Source organism: Polypterus senegalus, chromosome 1, assembly GCF_016835505.1.
Source record: "Polypterus senegalus isolate Bchr_013 chromosome 1, ASM1683550v1, whole genome shotgun sequence".
NCBI lineage: Eukaryota > Metazoa > Chordata > Cladistia > Polypteriformes > Polypteridae > Polypterus > Polypterus senegalus.
In genome coordinates, this window is record NC_053154.1 from 5,049,290 (window position 1) to 5,076,656 (window position 27,367).

Genomic DNA, 27,367 nt, shown 5'->3' on the forward strand with positions numbered 1-27,367 from the left:
AAAAATCTTCCTCTAAAAACCAATGCATAATTCTTCATCTGAGTTGGAAGTGGACATTAACCTAAACGCTGACCTATCGTGTGTCTTCGTTTGAGAGATCGAAAGTGCAGCTGGCAGTTAGAGTGTGATGATGTGGCACTGCCAGTGGCTCACTTGACTGGCAATGCTGGCCATTGCTAATGATGTGGTGGTGCCCCGAGATCAATGAACAAAATGGCTGCCCTGAATAGAAAACCCACAAACAAAATACATGTAGCAGTCCAAAGACATAAAGAAATGAATGATTAAAAGTGACAACACTAAATTACTTTAGAATAAATCAGAAATATAATTAACGTCCCATAGGAGAATATTACTGGTCAAAGGTCGATCTTAGATGGCTCACGAGACTTAAAAGAGATTTTTTATTCATGTTTCATTTAAGACGGTGGCACAGTGGGTAGTGCTGCTGCCTCGCAGTTAGGAGACCCGCGTTCGCTACCCGGGTCGTCCCTGTGTCTGCGTGGGTTTCCTTCCAAAGACATGCAGGTTAGGTGCATTGGTGATCCTAAATTGTCCCTAGTGTGTGCGCGCCTTGTGGTGCGCTGGCGTCCTGCCCGGGGTTTGATTCCTTCCTTGCGCTCTGGGATTGGCTCCAGAAGACCCCTGTGACCCTGTAGTTAGGATATAGTGGGTTGGATAATGGATGGATGGGTTTCATTTAAGAAGCTTTCTTAACATTCTTTAGGAGAAATAGCTTTAAACAAAAAGGAGACGTGAGACACAACTTACATAAAAGCAGTCAAAATTGAGAATTTGCTTTGATATGTTTTGTGAAATCTCTTCTAATGTTGTTGTAATGTCAAGACTTCATATTGTCTATTGATTATTGAACTGATGCCTGTGGATATCCACGGTGACCTACAACATCTGAGATACGGTGGAACCTCGGTTTGCGAACATAATTCGTTCCGGAAACGTGCTCGCAATCCAAAGCACTCGTATATCAAAGCGAATTTCCATCCATCCATCTATCCATTTTCTAACCCGCTGAATCCGAATACAGGGTCACGGGGGTCTGCTGGAGCCAATCCCAGCCAACACAGGGCACAAGGCGGGAACCAATCCTGGGCAGGGTGCCAACCTACTGCAGGACACACAAACACACCCACACACCAAGCACACACTAGGGCCAATTTAGAATCGCCAATCCACCTAACCTGCATGTGTTTGGATTGTGCGAATCAGATGATTCGTTCCACAACCCAAAACTATTCACATAAAAATGATTAATACAACATATAAAGTAAAATACATAATACAAATGAACCTGCACTTTACCTTTAAAAAGAATCATGGCTGGTGTGAGTGAGTTTCTAAACTCATGTGGGATTCCACCCAACGGGACGACATGCGGAAGAGCGTCCCAAAGCAATCGCAGTCTCCCAGCGCTGTAGCAGTTCGCCGTATAAGCACATCCAAAAAGATCGCAGACATGCTATAAGCGCCTGTTGTCAATGGGTCATACATGGAACATTATAAAGATCCTGCTACAATAAATAACAGCACTGTTGCTGTTTCAAGCTGAATAAAGCTGGTGTTAAAGTACTGAGACTCAGCTTCGTGTTTTGGGGAGCAAGATGGGGACTCGCACTTCACAGCGCACACATGTGCACACACACAGTCACAATGCTGTAGTAAACAGATGTTGACTGTATGAGTGAGGCACACAGACTCAGACGGAGAATAGGAGACGATTGCCAGAGAGAGAGAGACGGACGAGCGAGATAAGGAGAGAGAGACAGACGGGTGAGCGAGCGAGCGAGGTAAGGAGAGAGAGAGAGAGAGAGAGAGAGAGACGGGTGAGCGAGCGAGCGAAATAAGAAGAGAGAGAGAGAGAGAGAGACGCGCTGGGCGAGCGAGCGAGATAAGGAGAGAGAGAGAGAGAGACGCGCTGTGCGAGAGCGAGAGAAGAACCATCAGCTCAGTTGTGATCACATGATGCTCAGCAGACAAAGTGTATCCATGCTACTCGTATTGCAAGACATCGCTCGTTTATCAAGTCAAAATTTATTAAAAATTTTTGCTCGTCTTGCAAAACACTCGTAAACCAAGTTACTCGTAAACCGAAGTTCCACTGTACGATTGGATTCATTTCTTTTGTTTTTCTAATTGCAGCACAGGCTCATAGTTACATGGTGTCAGCGGTGGGATTTAAAGGCATAAACTCAGGGTTTGAAGTCCAAAGTCCACTTAACCACTGTGTCATATCACCTGTCTTATCTTCTGGAATGACTATGATCTAATTGGAACATACCCATATAAATTAGAGCAGCTATTATAGTATTAGTCAGAAGCAAGGATGACAATTTTGAAATTGTATGAAAGGGTTTTATTACCACAAACAGCTGTGCATGCATTTCAACCTTTATTACTGAGCACACAATGCAAACACTTTCAATTTGCAAAACAAAATGTCAAGGCACTTACTTGGAAAATGTGAGTGCCTTGTGTGATTTTGCTGAGTTCTCGGCTGAAACTCAAGAGGAGATTCTTGGGGAGACAACGCGTTATTTTTTTTTAACTCAAGAGAAAAATCAGAGAAATACGAGATAAAAAAAAACAAAAAAAAACAAACAAACATTCCTTTTGTATCATTCTGAACTCATTTTTGCCTGGGAGAAACCAAACAGATATTAAGGAGATCTCTTTTTTTGATCTTTCATTCCTACGGGAGGGCACAAAACAAAATATTAATGAAATCCTGACAATAAGAAGCAGTTCTTCACACAGTGAACAAACTACGGCGCCATGTAGTTGTAAAGGAAAGCTGGGCGATCTGGGGGAGATGTTGGGAGAATTTCACTATCAGCTGATCTGTCGAGGGACAAAAGCACCGAATGATCCCCCTTCCTTTGTTAAAGTTACTGGTGCTTCGACTTACACCCGTGTCACATTCTGTGACTTCTAACTGTGGGGAATGGCGGGCATGCTGACTGGCCCGGGTCAATTTATATGACTGACCCCTCTGGATATGTCAAATGTAGTAGCTGCTTGACGACTTTCCAGCACAGTGATGCTTGCCCTTCTTTCTGACATCTAATAACGCAGTACCCGACAGAGCTTTGGTGCTGTATGAAAGGGTAAACACGTACGGAGAATTCAGCCACCATCTCCATCCATTATTTTTCCTTATTCCATTCTGCCATGGTACATAAAACACAAGACATCGGACAGATAAGCTTCTCTTCTGTTACTGAGGTCCAAACCACCTGTTTTCTTTATTTCTCATCACTGCGTTATACAGTCATATGAAAAAGTTTGTGACCTCCTCTCAGCCTGCATAATAATGGACTCTTCTTTCAACAGTAAAGATACCAGTGGTATGTCTTTAATTTTCTAGGAACATCTGAGTACTGCGGTGTTTACCGAACAAAGACTTTCAGAGACGCAGTATTTAGTTATGAAGTGAAATCAAATGTGACAAACTGGCTGTGCACAAATGTGGGTCCCCTTGTCATTGTGCTGATTTGAATGCCTGTCACTGCTCAATGCTGATCACTTGGTTGGATGAGCGCGTTAAGCCTTGAACTTCATAGACAGGAGTGTCCAATCATGAGTGGTCAAAGGTATTTAAGGTGGTCAATTTCAAGTTGTGCTTCCTTCCCTTTGACTCTCCTCTGAAGAGTGACAGACAGCATGGGGTCCTCAAAGCAACTCTCCAAAGATCTGAAAACAAAGATTGTTGAGTCTCCTGGTTTAGAGGAAGGCTACAAAAGCCATCTCAGAGGTTTAAACTGTCAGTTTCAACTGTAAGGAATGGAATCAGGAAATGGAAGGCCACAGGCACAGTTGCTGTTAAACCAACCCAGCAGGTCTGGCAGGCCAAGAAAAATACAGGAGCGGCATATGAAGAGGCAGGATTGTGAGAATGGTGACAGACAACCACAGATCACCTCCAAAGACCTGCAAGAACATCTCACTGCAGATGGTGTGTCTGGACATCGGTCTACAATTCAGCTCATCTGTATGGCGGGGTGATGAGAGAGAAGCCCTTTCTGCACTCACGCCACAAACAGAGTCGCTTGTTGTATCAAATGCTCATTTAGACAAGCCAGAGTCATTTGGGAACAAAGTGCTTTGGACTGATGAGACACAAGTTGAGGTATTTGGTAATAACAAAAAGTGCTTTGCATGGCAGAAGAAGAACACCGCATTCCAAGACAAACACCTGCTACCTCCTGTCAAATGTGGTGGAGGTCCCATCATGCTGTGGGCTGTGTGGCCAGTTCAGGGACTGGGGCCCTTGTTAAAGTCGAGGATCGGATGAATTCAACTCAATATCAACACATTCTTCAGGATAATGTTCAGGCATCAGTCACAAAGTTGAAGTTACTTAAGCAGGGGTTGGATATTCCAACAAGACAATGAGTCAAAACACAGTTGGAAATCTACAAAGGCATTCATGCAGAGGGAGAAGTACAATGTTCTGGAATGGCCGTCACAGTCCGCTGACTTGAATTTCATCGACAATCTATGGGATGATTTGAAGCAGGCTGTCCATCAGATTGAACTGAACTGGAGAGATTTGGTATGAAGAATGGTCAGAAATACCTCCATCAAGAATCCAGACACTCATCACAGGCTACAGGAGGACAGCGTCGAGAGGATCAAAGGAGCAAAAGGAGGCTCAACTAAGTATTGACGTCATATCTCTGTTGGGTGCCCACATTTATACACCTGTCTAATTTTGTTATGATGCATATTGCATATTTTCTGTTAATCCAATAAACTTCATGGCACTGCTGAAATCCTACTGTGTCCATAAGGCATGTCGGATATTAAAATGAAGTTCAGCCAATGAGAAACAAAATATCCAAAGAATTAAGAGGGACTCCAATGCTTGTTTATATGACAGTATGCATTGTACTTTTGGTGGAGCATTCATTGCTTGTTAGCTCTCACAACTCACAGAGCTGCCCCGATGACGTAAGACAAAATCAAAGCAGCTCAGCCAAAGTCAGACAAGACAGTCCACAGCCACTTCCAGGACACCAGAGACACACCACGCATGGGACTGGGAATTCAGCTCATCCTAGAATTTAAGAGCACACCACCCGACTGCAGTGATGATGCCTCCCTTCTAGATGTTCTAAATAACTTCTGTGGCTGAAGACCTGCCCAAGTCAGGATTTAAAACACAATTAAAGTCTCCGGATGTTATAATTTTATGTGTGTTGTAAGACACCTGGGGTCGCTGTTGCCCCTTTAACCCCAACAGACAGACACGTAGTAAAAGCAATCAGAAGCGTTTTAAATTCTTTTCTGCTTATTAACAGCACCCAAAGCACCACAGCCACAATGCTACAGACTATAATCACAATTCTCTTTCTTATTCTTCTACTCAGCACCTCCCAGGATGTTTCAACCACCTCCACCCGACTCTGGCCTGATTGCTGGGTTCACAGCATTCCTTTAAATAGTCCTTGACCCAGGAGTGCTTCTGTTCTTACTCCCACATGACTTGCCAGCACATCCAGGTCCGATGGAGAATCCCAGTCCTTTAATCAGCCTGGAAGTACTTTGGGGCTTCCGTCCTCGTGACTACCTAGCACTTCCAGGCTATAGAAAGTATGAGTCCCCAGGTCCTTCAACAGCTCCCCCGGTGGTACCCATGGCACCCAACAAGGCTGAGAAACCAAACTCCAAGTCCCAGGATGCCCTGTGGGAATCTGGGGCACCGCTACCATCCCATGGGAGCTGCCACCTAGCTTTTTGGGAGAGGCAGTGTCGACAAGTAGCTGCCTTCCCTCATTTTAGGAGCATCCCGGCCGGGTTCAACTGATGGCCATCTCTCACAGTGTTCACATTAGGAATAGATGCCAATACATTTGGGATGAAATCTCTATCATCTACGTCAGGTGCATATACATTTATCAGAATCACTTTAGTATTAAATGACATATCGCCCTTCAGTATCACATTTTACGTCGGACACTACAAATGGGATAGTTCTGTGTATTAAGATTCCCACACCCCTAGTTTTCTTTGTATAGCTCGAATGAAAATTTTGGCCAATCCAATCCCTTTGCAACTGAAACCAGTCCTTACTTATTATGTGAGTCTCTTGCAAAAATGCTATTTTGGCATTTTAATATTTTCTTTCTCTTTAATTCATGATTGAGACTCTGCCCTGGCCGGGACGCCCAGGAGGACCGGAGGAGGGCGTGTACCTCCTCCAGACCATGAGGGGGCGTCCGCCCTGGTTATGTTGGGGGCCATGGGTAAAGGGCTTGGAAGCCCAGCCCTGTAGGGACCCGTGGCCACCGCCAGGTGGCGCCCCGGTGCCTGAATATCCCTGGAGCCCAGCACTTCCGCCACACCAGGAAGGGGGAAGAGAACAGGGGACACCCGGACGGCTTCCGGGTGCACAGCCGACACTTCCGCCACACTGGGGCGTGTCTGCGGAGGAGTGCCGGGGAGCAGCTGGAGCCCATCCGGGTTCCTATTTAAGGGGCCGCCTCCCTTCAGTCGAGAGGCTAGAGTCGGGTGGAAGAGGATGAGGCAAGAGAGGAGAGTTGAGGCGGCCCAAAGAAAGGCATTTGAGTGGCCAGGACTGAGAGTTGGGGTTTGTGCACTAATGAACTGAGTCTTTGTGGATACCCAGGGATCTTTTTTGATTACAGAATGTGAGGACCTCGGTTTTATGCCTTATCCAAAGGACGACACCATTTTTACAAAACAGTGTCCCCGTCACTGCACTAGGGCATTGGGGTCCACACACAGAACACAAGGTAAGTGCCCCCCGCTGACCTCCCCAACAGCAAACCAAGATTTTCCTAAGTGGTCTCCCATCCAAGTACTGGACAGTCCCAAACAGGCTAAGCCTCATGTGGATGACGTCTTCTGACGTGAATGTGGTATGGCTGCTAGCAAAACTATCCAAAAATGTTATGGTTTTGTCATTGTCAAAAAAACACATTAGCACCACTCTATCTCATCATCCAGATTCTTCTTAAAGGATGTCAGTGTTTCTTCATCAATTCCATGCCTCAGTAGTTTGTTGCAGTATCCTACAGCGTCAGTTGCTGACAAGACAAAGATACGAGAAACCGTCAGATGGTGTCATCACGGGGATTTAAGGGACAGCTAAGAGGCACTAATCTGTGATCTTAACTCACCAAATGTTGTGCTTTTTGTGTTTCTTTTAGAGTGTGGTGGAGTGATCAATGCCAAAAGAGGTTATATCGCCATTGAAAGCTACCCGACTAATGCACACTGTGAATGGACGTTGAATGTGAATCCACAGTTCACCATTGAATTACGGTAAGTGTCACCCTGTAGGATCCTTCAAACTGTTTTCAGGAAATTCATCCTAATTGAACTGAAGAGTCGCATAGTGTGGGGTCTCCTCAGTCTGTCAGTGGAGCAGGATGGTGACAGCAGTCTGTCTGTCGCTGAAGCTGCTCCTCTGTCTGGAGATGATCCTGTGCAGTGGATTCTCCATGATTGACAGGAGTCTGCTCAGCGCCCGTCGCTCTGCCACGGATGTCAAACTGTCCAGCTCCGTGCCTACAATAGAGCCTGCCTTCCTCACCAGTTTGTCCAGGCGTGAGGTGTCCCTCTTCTTTATGCTGCCTCCCCAGCACACCACCGCGTAGAAGAGGGCGCTCGCCACAACCGTCTGACAGAACATCTGCAGCATCTTATTGCAGATGTTGAAGGACGCCAGTCTTCTAATGAAGTATAGTCGTCTCTGTCCTCTCTTACACAGAGCATCAGTATTGGCAGTCCAGTCCACTTTATCATCCAGCTGCACTCCCAGGTATTTATAGGTCTGCACCCTCTGCACAGTCACCTCTGATGATCACGGGGTCCATGAGGGGCCTGGGCCTCCTAAAATCCACCACCAGCTCCTTGGTTTTGCTGGTGTTCAGGTGTAAGTGGTTTGAGTCGCAACATTTAACAAAGTTCTTGATTAGGTTCCTATACTCCTCCTCCTGCCCACTCCTGATGCAGCCCACCATAGCAGTGTCATCAGAGGACTTTTGCACGTGGCAAGACTCTGAGTTGTATTGGAAGTCCGATGTATGTTGGCTGAACCGGACCGGAGAAAGTCCAGTCCTCTGCGGTGCTCCTGTGCTGCTGACCACAATGTCAGACCTGCAGTTTCCGAGACACACATACTGAGGTCTGTTTGTAAGATAGCCCACGATCCATGACAACAGGTGTGAATCTACTGCCATCTCTGTGAGCTTGTCTCTAAGGAGCAGAGGTTGGATGGTGTTGAAGTCGCTAGAGAAGTCCAAAAACATAATTCTTACAGCATCACTGCCTCTGTCCAAGTGGGAGAGGGATCAGTGTAGCATGATGTAGATGATGGCATCCTCCGCTCCCACCTTCTCCTGGTATGCGAAATGCAGTGGGTCGAGGGTGTGGCGGACCTGTGGCCTCAGGTGGTGAAGCAGCAGGCGCTCCATGGTCTTCATCACATGTGATGTCAGAGCAACAGGCCGGAAGTCATTCAGCTCACTAGGACGTGATACCTTTGCGATTGGGGTGATGTAAGATGTTTTCCAAAGCCTCAGGACTCTCCTCTGTTCCAGGCTCAGGTTGAAGATGTGCTGTAGAGGACTCCTCAGCTCCAGCACACAGGCCTTCAGCAGTCTTGGTGATACACCATCTGGACCCACTGCTTTGCTGGCACAAAGTCTCCTCAGCTCTCTGCTCACCTGGGCTGCTGCAATTGTGGTTGGGAAGTCTCTCCTATGCTGGAATCAGCAGAAGGATGGGTGGAGGGTTCAGTACTCCGAGGTGAGAGTGGTTAGGGTGGTCAAACCTGTTAAAGAAGTTAAATCTGGCCTTTATGGCAAAGTTGCCAAGACAATATAGGAAAGCCCACTTGGAGTCTGCAAAAAGGCACCCAAAGAGCTTTCAGAATATAAATAACACGATTGTGTGGTCTCATAAAACCAAGATGGTAGTCTCTGGCCTCAGTTCCAATAGACACTATAGCTGCAGACCTCTAGAGCGGCACTCTATAGAGGAGGTTGTCACTTTATATTATACGTTAGTGACAACATCTTGTTACACTAAGGCAGCGATTCTCAAACTTTCGTATTTCGCGCCCCCCCTTTTCTACCTGGAATAATTCTGCGCCCCCTGCATAATATAAGATAGATGAGAATAACCCACGATACAACTAACACAGGTATGATACTCGTGCGGTGTCGCGGTATCCTCTAATTTTTACTTCCATAAGATTTGCATGTGTTCGGCTAACTTCGATGAAATATTTGCACTTTATTTTTTTTAAGTGCTTTAATAACGGTTAAAATGCCTTGTGTGATTTTTTGATAATAATTCTAATCCCAAAAACAAAGAATAAATTATTTATTCTTACTTAATTATTTTTTTATGTAAAGAAATGATTAAATATGTTTTAATTTTTAAAAATCTCGTAAATGAGGACATTGATGAAGTCAATCTGCACGAGACGAACGTATTTTTGTCTGACAAATATTATACCGCTGTTCGTTGTATCATGAAAATAACTCAATACGCAGTAAATTATTTAACTCAATTTGGCAGTACTGGCTATGCTGCCAATGTGGTGCCGTCGTGTTGCATTATCACATGATCTACTGCTACCCAATTGTTTGCGACAGATACCGATACGTCTTGAACTTTCTGGATTGAAAATACGCGACTTTAAAAGCAGCGGCGCCGCTCGTCATAGAAACAAAGTTCAAATAGAAAAGGAGCTCAGAGTGTATCGATATCTCGAATATCAAACCAAACCTGGACAGGCCGTGTACTTTAAAGCAGGCACATATTAGTCATGAGATCTATGCCTTAGAAATGTTTTATTTTAATTTTAGTTATAATGCATTTGTTGTGATTATATGCTTGCAAATTTAAATTTGAAAAGAAAATGTAAAAAATTAATTTTGATGTCTTGTTCATTTATTCGACGCCCCACAGTTTGAGGACCGCTGCACTATGGTTAAGATTTGGGTTGGGGGAGGAATTATCTCATGCCAGTCAAGTAAACTAGGTGACAAAAACCTGCAATCCAATTGGCTGCCCAGCAGATGAATGGGACAAAATACAGACATGTCCTTAAAGAAAATCTGCTCCAGAGTGTTCAGGGGCCTCATTTATAAATGGATTTTATTACGTGTTCAACAAAGCAGGAAACTGTGTATGCCCAAAAAAAATTAGCTTAATAAAACATTTCTACAAAATGTACTATTTATAAATCACAGTCTCCTTTTACAAATGCATACCTGCGTATGCCTCAAACTCCGCCCTTAAATTTCCATATATGGAGCATGCTAACCAGCCTCATACATATGCATTCACAAAGCTGTTGAACCTCACTGGCTGGCAGCCTCTTCCATTTGCATGTCATGACCCCTCCTCCTGCATTCAAGAGTATCTGGCAGTTCTCTGCAACTAAACTATGGCACTCTGGGGGTCAGAGAAAGGCATAAGGTGCCAGCGTCTGAGCGGGTAGCCACTGTCATCTGCCACATGTCATGACGTGATTGCTGTTAAAATGAGTAGTGCAGGCCACATGAAACGATGAGGGTTCAGTCAGGGACCTCACCAACAAGCCAGCCAGAACCATCACATCTGTCAACACAACTTTACCTCAAAATAAACGAATCACGGGCTGACTTAGGCTACTGAGACACGACATTTGTCAGCCACATCACAACATTACTGATGACTTCTGAATTAATGGAGCGTATCTACTTATTGTTAACAAAATCCACTTCATTCTTGATAGAGAGAGAAAGAGGTTAGGAGCACACACTGATACAGCGCATTGCCGCACCCGCCACACGACAAACCAACTCAGGATCCAGATTTGGACCCGAGTGCAGCCATGCAACGGGTGATACCTCAGCACCACACTAGTAGGTGCCCATATTACTATATGAGTGCAATCAATGGCTTGGCTTACGTTAGAAGAACCGGACTTGGCTGCAACTCGCCTTTTTATGTTGTTATGTTATGTTTTACAGTGGGATGCAAAAGTTTGGGCAACCTTGTTAATAGTCATTATTTTCCTGTATAAATCGTTGGTTGTTACGATAAAAAATGTCAGTTAAATCTATCATATAGGAGACACACACAGTGATATTTGAGAAGTGAAATGAAGTTTATTGGATTTACAGAAAGTGTGCAATAATTGTTCAAACAAAATCAGGCAGGTGTATAAATTTGGGCACCGTTGTTACTTTATTGATTCCCAAACTAATTATTGGAACTCAATTGGCTCGGTAAGCTCAGTGACCCCTGACCTACACACACAGGTGAATCCGAGTATTTAAGGGGGTCCATTGTAAGTTTCCCTCCTCCTTTAATTTTCTCTGAAGAGTAGCAACATGGGGGTCACAAAACAACTCTCAAATGACATGAAGACAAAGATTGTTCACCATCATGGTTTAGGGGAAGGATACAGAAAGCTGTCCCAGAGATTGAAGCTGCCTGTTTCCACAGTTAGGAACATATTGAGGAAATGGAAGACCACAGGCTCAGTTCAAGTTAAGGCAGACCAAGAAAGATTTCGGATAGACAGAAGCGACGAATGGTGAGAACAGTCAGAGTCAACCCACAGACCAGCACCAAAGACCTACAACATCATCTTGCAGCAGATGGAGTCACTGGGCATCGTTCAACCATTCGGCGCACTTTACACAAGGAGATGCTGTATGTGAGAGTGATGCAGAGGAAGCACAAACAGAGCCGCTTGAGGTCTGCTCAAGCACATTTGGACAAGCCAGCTTCATTTTGGAATAAGGTGCTGTGGACTGATGAAACTAAAATGGAGTTATTTGGGCATAACAAGGGCGTTATGCATGGAGGAAAAAGAACACAGAATTCCTAGAAAAACACATGCTACCTACAGTAAAATATGGTGGTGGTCCCATCATGCTGTGGGGCTGTGTGGCCAGTGCAGGGACTGGGAATCTTGTCAAAGTTGAGGGGCGCATGGATTCCACTCAGTATCAGCAGATTCTGGAGACCAATGTCCAGGAATCAGTGACAAAGCTGAAGCTGCGCCGGGGCTGGATCTTTCAACAAGACAACGACCAAACACTGCTCAAAATCCACTAAGGCATTCATGCAGAGGAACAAGTACAACGTTCTGGAATGGCCATCTCAGTCCCCAGACCTGAATAGAATTGAAAATCTGTGGTGTGAGTTAAAGAGAGCTGTCCATGCTCGGAAGCCATCAAACCTGAATGAACTAGAGATGTTTTGTAAAGAGGAATGGTCCAAAATACCTTCAACCACAATCCAGACTCTCATTGGAACCTACAGGAAGCGTTTAGAGGCTGGAATTTCTGCAAAAGGCGGATCTACTAAATATTGATTTCATTTCTTTTTTGTGGTGCCCAAATTTATGCACCTGCCTCATTTTGTTTGAACAATTCTTGCACACTTTCTGTAAATCCAATAAACTTCATTTCACTTCTCAAATATCACTGTGTGTGTCTCCTATATGATAGATTTAACTGACATTTTTTATCGTAACAACCAACGATTTATACAGGAAAATAATGACTATTAACAAGGTTGCCCAAACTTTTGCATCCCACTGTATGTACACAAATATTAATTTTTCACAAAGTCTGCTGCCTCAGTTTTAATGATGGCACTTTTGCATCGACTCCAGAATGTTCTGACGAGCGATCAGATGAATTGCAATGAATAGCAAAGTCCCTCTTTGCCATGGAAATGAAATGAATCCCAAAAAAACCCACTGCATGTCAGCCCTGCCACAAGAGGACCTGCTGACGTCACTTCAGCGATCCTCTCGTTAACGCGGGTGAAACAAGGACAAGGCTGGAGATCACTCTGTCAGGCTGATTGAGTTAGAATCATAAAAGTGAAGAAGGCTTCAGGGCGCCCAAGAAAGTCCAGCAAGTGCCAGGAGCGTCTCCTAAAGTTGATTCAACTGTGGGCACCACCAGGGTAAAGCTGGCTCAGGAATATCAGCAAGCAGGTGTGAGTGAGGTGACTTTTGGAGGTGTCCTGGTGGGCATCAAGAAGGGCAGCAAAGAAGCCAAGATAAACATCAGGGACAGACTGATATTCAGGGATTGGACTGCTGGGGCAATAGTCAGGTTCTCTGATGAATCCCATTTCTGCTTGCTTGTGGCAAAAGAAAAGGTGAGCGGTGCTACCATCAGCCCTGTGTCATGCCAACAGTCAAGCATCCTGAGACCATTCATGTCAGCCAAGGCAGTGCAGGGCTCACTCACAATTTGGCCTAAGAACACAACCATAAATAAAGAATGGAACCAAAACATCACCGAGAGCAACTTCTCTCAACCATCCAAGAATAGTTTGGTGACCAACATGATGGAGCACCAGGCCATAAGGCAAAAGGGTTAACTAAGTGGCTCGGGGAACAACACATTGGCCAGGAAACTCCCCAGACCTTAATGACACTGAGAACTTGTGGTCAAGAGGTGGGTGGACAAACAAAAAACCCACCAATTCTGACAAACTCCAAGCATTCATGATGCAAGAATGGGCAGCTGCCATCAGTCAGGATTGGGCCCAGAAGTTGATTGGCAGACCGCATGCCAGGGTGAATTGCAGAGGTCTTGAAAAGGAAAGAAAGGGCCAACACTGCAAATATTGACATAAACGTCATGTCATTGTCAATAAAAGACTTTGGAACTTCTGAAATGCTTGTAATTCTACTTCAGTAGACCACAAAAAGATCTAAAAACACTGAAGCAGCAAACCGACACTTGGGTCATTATCCAAACTTTTGGCCACGACTGTATGTGCAGTGGGCGGCACGGTGGCACAGTGGTAGCGCTGCTGCCTCGCAGTTAGGTCAAAGTTTGCATGTTCTGCGTGGGTTTCCTCCGGGCACTCCGGTTTCCTCCAACAGTCCAAAGACATGCAGGTTAGGTGGATTGGCGATTCTAAATTGGCCCAAGTGTGTGCTTGGTTTGTGTGTGTCCAGCGGTGGGTTGGCACCCTGCCCAGGATTGGTTCCTGCCTTGTGCCCTATGTTGGCTAGGATTGGCTCCAGCAGACCCCTGTGTTTGGATTCAGAGGGTTGGAGAATGGATGGGTGGATGTATGTGTAGTTTGGTATATGGCCAGCCGTTCATCCCGGCCAATACCCCCACGCTGCCAGATGGAGCCCTCCTGGCAACATGGAGGTGCCCTGAATTCCAGCAGGGAATCATGGACAATGGAGTCTTTCTTCACAGCCCTGCTGGATAATGTGGGGACCGTCAGGGGACACTGCGGGGAGGCCCAGGGACTTCTATTTGAATTATAGCCCGGAAGTATTTCCCAGTCATGGGAACGGAAGAGATGATATATATAAAAGAAGAGTTTTGATCTGACCCGGAAGTGCTAAGAATCACATGGACTTGGGGGGATCAGTAGCACTTCCGGGTCATGGACTATAAAAGGACTGTGGGAGATCCCAGCAGTGAGCCGAGTTGGGAGGAAGTGTGACTGAGCTGCTGGGAGTTGGAGGAGTGTATTGTTGTTATTGTACTGATTTAGTGGAGTATTGTGGAGTGGAGGGTGCTTTGTGCACATTGCTAATATAATAAAATGAATCTTTGGACTTTTACCTGGTGTCTGACGAGTGGTCTGAGGGTTCAAGGGGACGACAGCGCCCCCTATCTGTCACAGCAGCCACACCATATGAGAACTGGGTGTAGTGCTTCACCAGTCAGTTAATAGTTTCCACCAGAGCGGGCCTTGATGGAGTGAAACTTGGCTGAGATATTCGTGATCTGTTGGCAGAGACCTGAGAAGTGACAACAAGTAGCCGACGTCAACTGATGAAAACCAAAAAAGTTATTCCTTCCAAATATGCAGCTCTGGCCCTCTTGAGAGGGAACTAAACTACAGTCCGTGTATACATCATATTTAGCACTTTTTTGGCGTCAAACATTTGTCATGTTAACACACATTCTAATAACGGCTCAGGGATGTGAATTATTATACGTGTGAGTCGTCATTTAGCTGGGTCGTTTGCATGAAGGGTGTCACCACCGTCCAGGTTCTCAGAAGTGGCGCGTAAACAAGGGGCAGAGTGAGGACAAAAAAAAACAGCAGGCTTAAAAATGTGACTCACAGAACCCAGGAGTTCTTTAGAATTCTGCACGCAGGATTGAGACACTGGGCAGAATTCTGGTGTGATGCCAATGTGTCTCATCTCATCGCAGCTTATCTTTTGTTTGCTTTACCATCTCCCGATGCCAAGGTGATGCCACAGTGGCACGATTCTACCAAAGTCCGTTACACGTTCTCACGCAGGATTACAGGAGCTGCTGAATTTGCCTTCTTAATATTCCTGGTTTCTGCAGCTCTTTATCAAAAGCCGTCTCAAAGGTCAATGCCCGTGCTGCACTGCGCCTGCTTTTAAAGAATCAGCTGATAAGTAGAGTTCATAACGGAGTCATAATGGATTAACACTGATTTGTACTAAAATGAAGGTTCTTCTTCTTTTGGCTGCTCCCATTAGGGGTTGCCACAGCGGTCATCTTTTTCCATATCTTTCTGTCCTCGTCATCTTGCTCTGTCACACTCATCACCTTCATGTCCTCTCTCACCACATCCATAAACCTTCTCTTTGGCCTTCCTCTTCTCCTCTTACCTGACAGCTCTATCCTTAGCACCCTTCTCTCTACTCTGCACATGTCCAAACCAACACAATCTCGCCTCTCTGACTTTGTCTCCCACCTGAGCTGACCCTCTAATGTCCTCATTTCTAATCCTGTCCATCCTCATCACCCCCAATGCCAATCTTAACATCTTTAACTCTGCCACCTCCAGCTGTGTCTCCTGTGCCACCATCTCCAGCCCATATAACATAGCTGGTCTCACTACCATCCTGTAGACCTTCCCTGTCACTCTTGCTGATACCCGCCTGTAACAAATCACTCCTGACACTCTTCTCCACCCACTTCACCCTGCCTTCACTCTTTTATTCACTTCTCTTCCACAATCTCAATTCCTTTGTACTGTTGATCCCAAGTATTTAAACTCACCCAGCTTCACCAGCTCTGCTCCCCTCATCCTCACCATTCCTCTGACCTCCCTCTCATTCACACACGTGTATTTTGTGATTGTGGTCCTAATGACCCGAGGATATATCAGCACCTCAGTCCAGATTCTCTCTCTATTTCTTTTGAGCTACACTCACCTATTCACTCTTTTTCTTCTTTCCAGCTCCTCATTTCCTCAGGAATCTCAGATCTCATCTGTAAATCTAAGTCATCTACTTGTCAGCTGGACCCCCTGCCTACAGTTCTGGTCAATGCCTGCCTCCCCTCTCTGGTCCCTCTCATTTCTGCTATAATTCACTCTTCTCTCACTACTGGTGCTGTTCCTTCATCTTTTAAGACTGCTGCAATATCCCCAATATTGAAAACACCTGATGCTGGTCCTACTAACTTCAAGAATTTTCAACCTATTTCTAATTTGCCCTTTATCTCCAAAATTCTGGAAAAAATAGTAGCTATCCAACTTCACTCCCACTTATCTCATAATAATCTATATGAAAAATTCCAGTCTGGTTTTCGCCCCCTTCATAGTACAGAAATGGCACTTGTTAAAATTACCAACGCCCTTCTTATGGCTGCTGACTCCAGTTTAATTCCTATTCTCATCCTCCTTGATCTGAGTGCGGCCTTTGACACTATTTGTCACACCACTCTCTCCTTACTAGATTATCTTTGATCGGCATTACCCACACTCCACTTGACTGGCTCAGATCCTACCTCTCAGGCCGCCATCAATTCATTCAGCTTAAAACCTTCACATCCCAACCCACCGCTGTTACTTCAGGTGGACTCTGCCCTGGGGCCTCTTCTTTTTATTATTTACCTTCTTCCCCTTGGGAATATCTTTCATAAACATTACATTAATTTTCACTGTTATGCTGATGACCCCCAGTGCTACCTTGCTAGTAGATAGATAGATAGATAGATAGATAGATGTGAAAGTCACTATATAATAGATAGATAGATAGACAGATGTGAAAGGCACTATATAATAGATAGATAGATAGATAGATCGATAGATAGATAGATAGATAGATAGATAGATAGATAGATAGATAGATAGATAGATAGATAGATAGATAGATAGATAGATAGATAGATTATTAATCCAAGGGGAAATTCACATTAGTAAATCCACCTCTTCCTTTCCACCATCTTCAATTATTGACTGCATTGCTGAAATTAAATCCTGGTTTTCTTTGAATTTTCTTGAATTAAACAGTAACAACACTGAGGTTCTCCTCATTGAGTCAAGATCATTATTATCCAAAGCCAATAATCTTTCTCTTGTGATTGATAACTCTGTTGTTTCCCCATCACCTGAGGTTAGGAGTTAATGTGTCATCCTTGACAGTCCTCTATCTTTCCAATCTCATGTTAATAACATCACCCGGTCTGCTTACTTCTGCCTACGTAATGTTAATCGTATCTGCCCCTCCGTCACCCCCCATACCACTGCCATTCTTGTTCACAGTCTTGTTACTTCACGTCTGGACTCCTTTTTGGTCTCTCTAAAAAATCTCTTCATAAGCTTCAGTTAGTCCAGAATTCTGCAGCCCTGATCATTACTCAAACCCCGTCTATTTACCATATTACTCTGGTCTTGCAGCAGCTTCATGGGCTCCCGATTAAGTTTCGAATTGATTTTAAATTTCTGTTATTAACATTTAAAGCCATTCATAACCTCGCCCCTCCATATCTGTGTGACCTTCTTCATGTTGCCATTCCCTCCTGTAACCTTAGATCCTCTTCCTCCATTCACCTCACCGCCCCTCTCGCCCATCTAACCTCCATTTAGCCGTTCAGCTCCCAAGCTCTGGAATTCATTACCTACTGAGCTCAGAAATTTCAAATCATATTCATCCTTGAAATGTGAACTTAAAAACACATCTGTTTAAAATGGCTTTTTCTTTATGATTACAGTGGCTTTGTTTGGTTTGAATTTTTATATCTTCTGTTTTTTCTGATGTTTTAAGTAGAGAGTAGTGAGAAAAGCACTATATAAATGCAAAGAATTATTATTTTTATTTTTATTTTTATTTTTATTATTATTATTATTATTATTATTATTGTTATTTTTATTATTATTATTATTGTCATTGTTATTGTTGTTATTATTATCATTATTATTGTTATTGTTATTATTATTATTATTATTATTATTATTATTGTTGTTGTTATTGTTATTTTTATTTTTATTATTTTTATTTTATTATTATTATTATTATTATTATTGTTATTGTTATTTTTATTATTATTGTTATTATTATTATTATTATTATTATTATTATTATTATTGTTATTTTTATTATTATTCCCCTCCTCCAGTGTCTCCTTAACCTTCTCCCTGCTTGATGTTGGCAAAAAATGAAGTGAAATAATTTTAGCACAAGGCTGCAACAGAACAAAATGTGAAACAAAATGAAGGCACTGAGTATCACTAAAACATGAGTTAGAGTAGCTGTGTTGTTTATGCCAAAATATTAAAAAAAATTATCGGGAGTTTTTTATCGTCATTTTTTCCAGACGGAAGAAGCATCAAAGTATTTGTTGAAGAGTGTTCTTCATTAAGCGTCACTATTTATATTGTGCTTCTGACTGTCAGCGAGACGTCGCGAACGAGGAGAATGAGGCCACAAAACATTGAATAATGCAGGAAAAAACTCCTCCTGCGACTCAAGTCATGTTTTTAGCGATTGATTGCATTTTTGATTGGACTGATCTTTCACCTTTTGTGTGTTTGATTAAAGTAACGGTTCATGGAAGAGGAAATCACAATGAGGTCAACAGTTTACAATACTGAAAGTTGAAAGGAGACTCAAGCGCAGTGCCAGTCGCAGTCGTCCTAATCCAGTGGTACTCAAACCGTGAAGATGTGAAAAAAAATAAATAAATAAGAATCAAAAATATGAAAAATACATCTATTGAAACCAAAACTAATGAACTTAAACTACATTCTGATACTAGAAAAATAAATATAGAGTTAGATAAATGTCGATAAAAGATAGGTAGGTATAATAAAATATGCATGTATGATTCTAAATTGGCCCTAGTGTGTGCTTGGTGTGTTTGTGTGTGTCCTGCGGTGGGTTGGCACTCTGCCCGGGATTGTTTCCTGCCTTGTGCCCTGTGTTGTCTGGGATTGGCTCCAGCAGACCCCCGTGACCCTGTGTTCGGATTCAGCGGGTTGGAAAATGGATGGATGGATGGATATATCATTAATTAAAATAGAACAAAGTGATATTTCTGGGCTCCTTTCAAAAATATGTTAGGGGCGCGCGATTAAAACTGTTATGAAAACTCGGGTCACAAATACTTAAAGGTTGAGAAACGCTGTCCTAAACACAGGGTCTGCTATTCGGGCGTTTGTGGACCTTTTGAGACGTTGACATTGTAGATGCATCCCCTGATCTCTCATTTAAAGAGTGTATCATCCTTAATGTCCCAGTAGGATTATTACATCAGCCCCATGGCACATTTAACCAGAGTGGTCTCCGAGTGCTGCACATCGCTGATAAACGTCGAGCGTTCATAAATTTGGGAACTAAGCCAGCATTTGATTTTTTTTCTGTCTGCGTTTTACTCAAAGTTTTCCTTCAGCCCCTGATTTTAGACAGGCTATCTTCTAAGACGTTTGATTTAGTGGATTTTTCTTGCCTGCCCCGGGGTTGAGGCACAGCTGGGATTCATTATTTCGCCTTTGCCGGGGACGGAATCTCATTAATCTAAAAAACAAAAAAATAAAAAAGAGAAAACGTCTTTGGCTCAAAACGCAATTCATGACTCGTCTTGTACTTCATAACAAGAGAATTTGGGAAGTCGTTAAAGGTAGCCCCCACATCCCTGAATTGAGACGTGTTATTGTAGGTTATTTGTAATAAGAAGCAGCACGGGGTGGCAGTGCATATTTTCCTTTGTTAAGACTTTTATAGCCATCAGCATTTATCAGTATTACAAGAAATACTCACAGATGGGTTAAAACTTGTAAATATATTTATAAACCAAATTTATATTTGAATGACTGCAGATATCATTCCAAATAACCTCCACAATAATCCAGAAAATTGGTGTTGTCTTCTTCTGTTTATCCTGCCTACTACGCCACTCATGCGTCTGTAAAACTAAGACAAACAATTCTGTACTCACTGACACACCGAGACAGGTGTAGTATAATTTAAATAAAATAGACTCCTATGTTTCCCTGAATTAAGAGATATGCTTTTTTAAAATCATCTAAATATCGAATTTCAAAGCTTCAACATCTAACACCTGTAAGAGGGAAAATACGTGGATATTTTAAAATGGAGATTTTAATAGAAGCGTCACAATCAGGGCTATTGCTTTTTCCATATTAGAAGCCATATTGTGTAACCGTCTCTGGGGTCGTGATCTTAAGTGCATTGGCATAACTAGTGGCAAAGGGCCACAAAAAGGCTTGGGGCAGCCTGCCGTATACTTGACCTCGGCTTCAAAATGCTAAATCGATTGCACAATTGTGTACAGATTAGAGTCCAAAACTGAACTGACTCGGCTGAGGTAAAGATGGCAGTTTTAAAGGAAGGCTAAGGATGTGATGTCGTCGGGGACAGAACTGGAAGTGATGTCATTGGTGTCTGAACCGGAAGTGATGTCATCGGGGCCAGGTGGAACTTCCCGGAATTGGTCTGCGGTGGAAAGAGAGAAAAGATTAGCACACTCTGCCACCCGCTGGTCTGGAGTGGAATTGCTTTCATTGAAGCCCTTTAGCTGCCTCCCATGCGCACATGTGTGACACTTGATAAAAAGTGCTAGTTGGGATTCCAGCAGCTCCATTCTGCACTCGTTGTAATCGATTGATGTCTTTTTTGGGTGGTCCTGAGAGGAGGGTGTTACGGTAATCTAGTCGACTAAAAACAAAAGCGTGAACTCATTTCTCAACATCTTGTAATGTTATAAGAGGTCTAACTTTTGTTATATTTCTTAAGTGAAAAAATGCTGTCCTAGTGATCTGATTAATATGTGATTTAAAATTTAGGTTACAGTCAACAGTTACCCCTAAATTCTTTACCTTCGTCTTGACTTTTAATCCTAATGCATCAAGCTTATTTCTAATAACCTCATTATATCCATTACTGCCAATCACTAAAATTTCTGTTTTCTCTTTATTTAGTTTGAGAAAATTATTACTTATCCATTCAGCTATGCAAGTGAGACATTGTTTCAGTGAATCAAGAGAGTCGGGGTCATCAGGCGCTACTGATAAGTAGAGCTGTGTGTCATCAGCAGACCTATGGTACCTCACGTTGTGCCCCGAGATAATCGGACCTAACGGTATCATGGAGATCTGCCTTAAATAACAGCAGAAACACACCGAGAGCGTAGAGATACGAGTAGATGGAGGATCACAATGAGAGCGTAATGACGGGTTGTGCGTCGCGGTTCCAACAATAAGGGCACATGCTGCCCAGTCAGGGGCACGTGTGGCGGTTTTCAAGCACGGCATCATTCTCATTGTTATTTTGCTTAGAACTGCACTTTTACAATACAATACAATACAGTTTATTTGTTGTATAGCCCAAAATCACACAGGAAGGGCCGCAATGGGCTTTAACAGGCCCTGCCTCTTGACAGCCCCCCCCCCAGCTTGGACTCCTAATAAAACCTTGTAGGGAAAATGGAAGAAACCTCGGGAAAGGCAGTTCAAGGAGAGACCCCTTTCCAGGTAGGTTGGGCATGCAGTGGGTGTCAAAAGAAGGGGGTCAATACAATACAATACACAGAACAGAACAAATCCTTAATACAGCATAATTATAAAGATTTTAGAAGTACGGAGCAGAATTTTATTTCCAATAATTTGGCTGTGATTGCAAAAGACAATATAAATACATTTCAATGTGCAAGTCGGTCACAAAATCATCAAAAGTAATGGGAAAAATCTATAAACGAGATTTAAAAACTTATCTTTTTAGAAAGATATTTTATTACTAGCCATGTGCGCCCAACTAAGTTGCGCGTGTTAAAGTTGTCTGTGACGGGCTCCCTGTTTAAACGCGGCTGCCAGTCATGAACTGGGCCCTTTGTCGCACATCATTATGATTTTTTATAAGGGAAACAAATTTACAAAAGAAAACCCTTGGACATTGATTCGATAGGAACGGCCTACTCAGAATCACTGTCCGAATCGTAATTATGTGGTGGTGTAGGAGCATTTCTGCTTCCGTCCGTTCACAGTCCGTCTCGTTTTCACGATGCTGTCGTTTCCTCTCACTATGTCTTCTCAACCTCTCTTCAATCTCACAGGTTGCTTTGTGGCAATCCAAAGAGTCCGGCAATATACACCGAGCAATGGTTATAAAAGGGAGACACACAGGTATCCAGGCTCTTTAAAGCATAAATAAGGATCACTTCACTGACATGTGAGCAAGTCACGGTACAACTGTGAGACGCGCAGCACTCGTCGATACAACGTAACAGTAATAATTTCCAGAACGTGCTGTCACGTTACCATTCATTTTACCCACTGTCTCTCTTTCACTCATATGTTACGTTGGCACATACCTTTTATCTTCGCCAATCTCATTCTCTAAGCAGGCCTCAGGAGCTAACCAGCGTAACACTGTCCACTATCCCTTTCGTTATTCCGGCACATTGTTGACATCCCTGAGTAACAACAACGTACTAAACTGGAAGGTGGTCTACACATGTGTGGAATTCACGGACAAACAAAGATCAAGATCTAAATGAAGATTATATATGACAGATTGAAGTATTTTTTTTTTTATTATTTTATTTTACTCTGTAGCACTTCGAGATTGTTTCTATAAAGTGCAGTATAAATAAAATGTATTATTATTATTACTAATTTTCAGTGATATTACTGTTTTGATTATTTTTCTCTTCTTCTATTTTACCCGAAACAACCGTATTCCACCCTTTCGAGGATCGGTGCCTGGTGCGGGTACACAGTTCAGACCACCCACGCTACGGTTCTGCATGCAGCACTTTGTCAAATGAGCCAGAAGGGGACTGACAAATGTGTCCATGTCCTTAAAAAAAAAAAAAAAGGCAGAGTCCTTCAAGAGCATGGATGGGTCAAGGCTCGCCAATTGTCCAACAGCTGTGGCAGCGATTTATCCCACATTCCCCAAATATGTGGTTGTATGCTGGGCACTTCACCTTCTACAGGGCACAATACAATTCGAAGATTCAAGGAATCTGGTCAATCTCAGTGTTAAGAGCAAGGCCATTCGCCACTTGGGAGCTGACCCTTAAAAGACCGCTGCACCATTAGAATCCACCCACGACCAGTTCAGTGTCTTCTTCCCAACTGACTTCAATGCATTTTTCCAAATTCGGTGTAAATTCCCCAGGATTCAGTTATTTTTGCAGAACTCAAGGCAAAGCCAGTTCAGTGGGTTTCCTTTATCACTAGTGCTGGGCAGTCAAGTGACCAACTGGTTGGCAGTTTTAATGATAAATAATAATAATGGATTATTCACATTTGTGTAGGCCTCTCCTCGCACTAGCATTCAAAGTGCTTTACATAGGGAGAGGGGAGCCATCAATGTGTAGCACCCACCAGGGTGATGTGACGGCAGCCATTTTTGTGCCAGTATGCTCGTCACACATTAGCTGTTAGTTGGTGAAGTGGCGAGAGAGAAAGAGAGATACAACAACAACAACAGCATTTATTTCTAGAGCACGTTTTCATACAAATAATGGAGCTCAAAGTGCTTTACATGATGAAGAAAAGAGAAATAAAAGGCAAAGTAGGAATTAAAAAGACAACACTCATTAACAAAGATTAAGAGTAAGGTCTGATGGCCAGGAAGGACAGAAAAAACAAAAAAAAACTCCAGACGGCTGGAGAAAAAATACAATCTGCAGGGGCCATGAGACCCCCCAGCCCGCTCTGGGCATTCTACCTAAAATAAATGATCAGTCATCTTTGTATTCAGGGTTCTCATGGAAAGACTTGATGATGACGGTCACGTGGACTTCTGGCCTTTAATCCATCAATGTAGGGACATCACGGTGCTTTGATCAGGTGGTGGTGGCTCAGGTCAACATCACAGAAAACCGGGAAAAGAAACAGAAGAGAAAGTACACTGGTTGCCTGTGTCATTCAGGATTGACTTTAAAATACTGCTTATGGTTTATAAAGCCTTAAATAATCTGCTCCATCTTATATATCTGAATGTCTGACACCTTATATTCCAAATCGTAATCTCAGATCCTCAAATGAGTGTCTCCTTAGAATTCCAAAAGCTAAACTTAAAAGAAGTGGTGAGGCGGGCGGCCTTCTGCTGTTATGCACCTAAAATCTGGAATAGCCTGCCAATAGGAATTCACCAGGCTGATACAGTAGAGCAGTTTAAAACACTGCTGAAAACACATTACTGTAACATGGCCTTCTTATAACTTCACTTTAACTTAATCCTGATACTCTGTATGTTCAGTTCATCATAATAACTATTCATGGTGGCTCTAAAATCTGTACTGACCCCAACTCTCTCTTCTGTTTCTTTTTCCGGTTTCTTTGTGGTGGTGGCCTGCGCCACCTCCACCTACTCAAAGCATCAGGATGCTCCAACATTGATGGACTGAAAGCCAGAAGTCTACGTGACCATCATCAAGTCCTTTCATGAGAACCCTAAATCCAAAGAGGACTGTTTGACTTATGTTAGGTAGATTGCCCAGAGGGGACTGGGTGGTCTCGTGGTCTGGAATCCCTACAGATTTTATTTTTTTTCTCCAGCCTTTGGAGTTTTTTTTTTATTTTCTGTCCACCCTGGCCATCGGACCTTACTCTTATTCTACGTTAATTAATGTTGACTTATGTTTATTTTTTATTGTGTCTTCTATTTTTCTATTCTTCATTTTGTAAAGCACTTTGAGCTACATTTTATGTGTATGAAAATGTGCTATAGAAATAAATGTTGTTGTTGTTGTTGTAGGGGTTAGTACGGATTATGGAGCCACCATGAATAGTAATTATATTTAACTGAATATGCAGAGCATCAGGATTAAATTAAAATGAAGTTATGAGACGGCCATGTTACAGTAATGTGTTTTCAGCAGTGTTTTAAACTGCTCCACTGTATCAGCCTGGTGAATTCCTATTGGCAGGCTATTCCAGATTTGAGGTGCATAACAGCAGAAGGCCGCCTGCCCGCCTCACCACTTCTTTTAAGTTTAGCTTTTGGAATTCTAAGCAGACCCTCATTTGAAGATCTAAGGTTACAATTTATAATATAAGGTGTCAGACATTCCGATATATAAGATGGAGCGAGATTATTTAAGGCTTTGTAAACCATCAGCAGGATTTTAAAGTCAGTTCTAAATGGCACCGGTAACCAGTGTAGTGACGCTAAGACTGGGGTGATGTGCTCAGATTTTCTTTTCCTAGTTAGGATTCTAGCAGCTCCATTCTGCTCTCATTGTAATGGATTGATATCTTTTTTGGGTGGTCCTGAGAGGAGTGTGTTATAGTAATCTAGTCGACTGAAAACAAATACGTGAACTCATTTCTCAGCGTCTTTTAATGTTATAAGAGGTCTAACTTTTTTTATATTTCTTAAGTGAAAAAATGCTGTCCTAGTGATCTGATTAATATGCAATTTAAAATTCAGGTCCGAGTCAACAGTTACCCCTAAACTTTTTACCTCCGTCTTGACTTTTAATCCTAATGCATTAAGTTTATTTCTAATAACCTCATTATTTTCATTATTGCCAAACACTAAAATTTCAGTTTTTTCTTTATTTAGTTTGAGAAAATTACTACTCATCCACTCAGGAACACAAGTAAGACATTGTGTTAGTGAAACAAGAGAGTCGGGGTCATCAGGCGCTATTGATAAATACAGATGATCAGAGACAGGGGATGTTTAGTGGGCCAGAATGGACAGAGTCATGATGGTCAACTTAGCCAGGACATCGGGTACACGATGTTCTTCTTGAAGGATGCTTTCATGACGACAGAGAGTGAGGACCTCAGCTTTACATCTCATTTGAAGGGCGACGCCATTTTAATGGTGCAGTGTCCCTGTCACTGCCTTGGGGCATTGGGATTCACACACAGATCACAGGGTAAGAGCGCCCTGCTGGCCTCACCAACATCTCTTCCAGCTTTTCCTGAATGGTCTCCCATCCAAATACGGGCCGGGCCATCCAAACATGCTTAAGTTCAGGTGGATCACATGAATAATTATGTTGTAATAAATGGACTAAAATGTACAATTCTCCAACGGGGCCCTTCTGCCCATCGGGCCTCGCCACACTGCCGCCTGCCCGCCTCACCACTTTTTTGCAATTCTAAGCAGACCCTCATTTGAAGATCTAAGGTTACAATTTATAATATAAGGTGTCAGACATTCCGATATATAAGATGGAGCAGATTATTTAAGGCTTTGTAAACTATCAGCAGGATTTTAAAGTCAGTTCTAAATGGCACCGGTAACCAGTGTAGTGACGCTAAGACTGGGGTGATTTGCTCAGATTTTCTTTTCCTAGTTAGGATTCTAGCAGCTCCATTCTGCTCCACTCTGGTGTCCCTCTAGCATCTCCTCAGCCTGTTGACATGTTTGTTCTCTCCTCCTCTTCAGGTTTTCCATGCTCAGCCTAGAATTTGACTACTCGTGCCGCTACGATTATGTCGAGGTGCGAGACGGTGACAATGTCGACGCCCAGGTGATCGGCCGTTTCTGTGGAAACGAGAGGCCCCCTCCAATCAGAAGCACTGGGAACTCTCTGCACGTCCTCTTTGTCTCTGACGGATATAAAAGTTTCGATGGGTTTCATCTTAGCTTTGCAGAAAGTTCCGGTAAGTGATAAAACAAACAACAACACTAAAGTGTTATGTGCCATTAATTAAATAATGCCATCTGTAAAGAATAATGAAACATTGGAATGATGAGGCTAAAGAACATTAAATGGCCCTAAAAATTATAGCGGTGCCAAAATGTTCAGTACAATGTTGCTTGGTGAAACTAAAAATTGTTTGGTAATTTTCAAGTCAAAATTATTTCTTCACAAAGCTGCTATGTTTGCATTTCCCATGTGAAATTGTGCTCTAAAGTTAAGCGTTTTCCAACAATTTTAAAAATATCTTACCTGTTCTGGTGCTTTACATCGAAGGCTGCAGGTTTTCATTCTAACCCTTTTCTAAACTAGTGACCTGTTTTTGCTGCTAATGAACTCCTTCTCCTTTCATTTGAATTGACTTGTTTCTTAAGATTTGTTCCCCTGAATTTCTTCATCGTTCCTCTTAAACGGAAATGAAATGCGAAGTGAGGGAGCCAACAGAAGACCAACTAAGTCAGGGCCTCAAACTCCAACCCATT

General features: G+C 42.9%; 1 protein-coding gene across 1 annotated transcript in view; it reads left to right on the forward strand.

The window, feature by feature from the left end:
• Nucleotides 1-27,367, forward strand: part of si:ch211-102l7.3 (inactive serine protease PAMR1) — a 114,720-nt gene that overhangs the window by 18,683 nt on the left and 68,670 nt on the right. The window contains exons 3-4 of the mRNA XM_039743966.1: nt 7,191-7,305; nt 26,630-26,847. Of these exons, the coding sequence (XP_039599900.1) occupies nt 7,191-7,305; nt 26,630-26,847 (333 nt within the window). The remainder of the gene's footprint in view (nt 1-7,190; nt 7,306-26,629; nt 26,848-27,367) is intronic.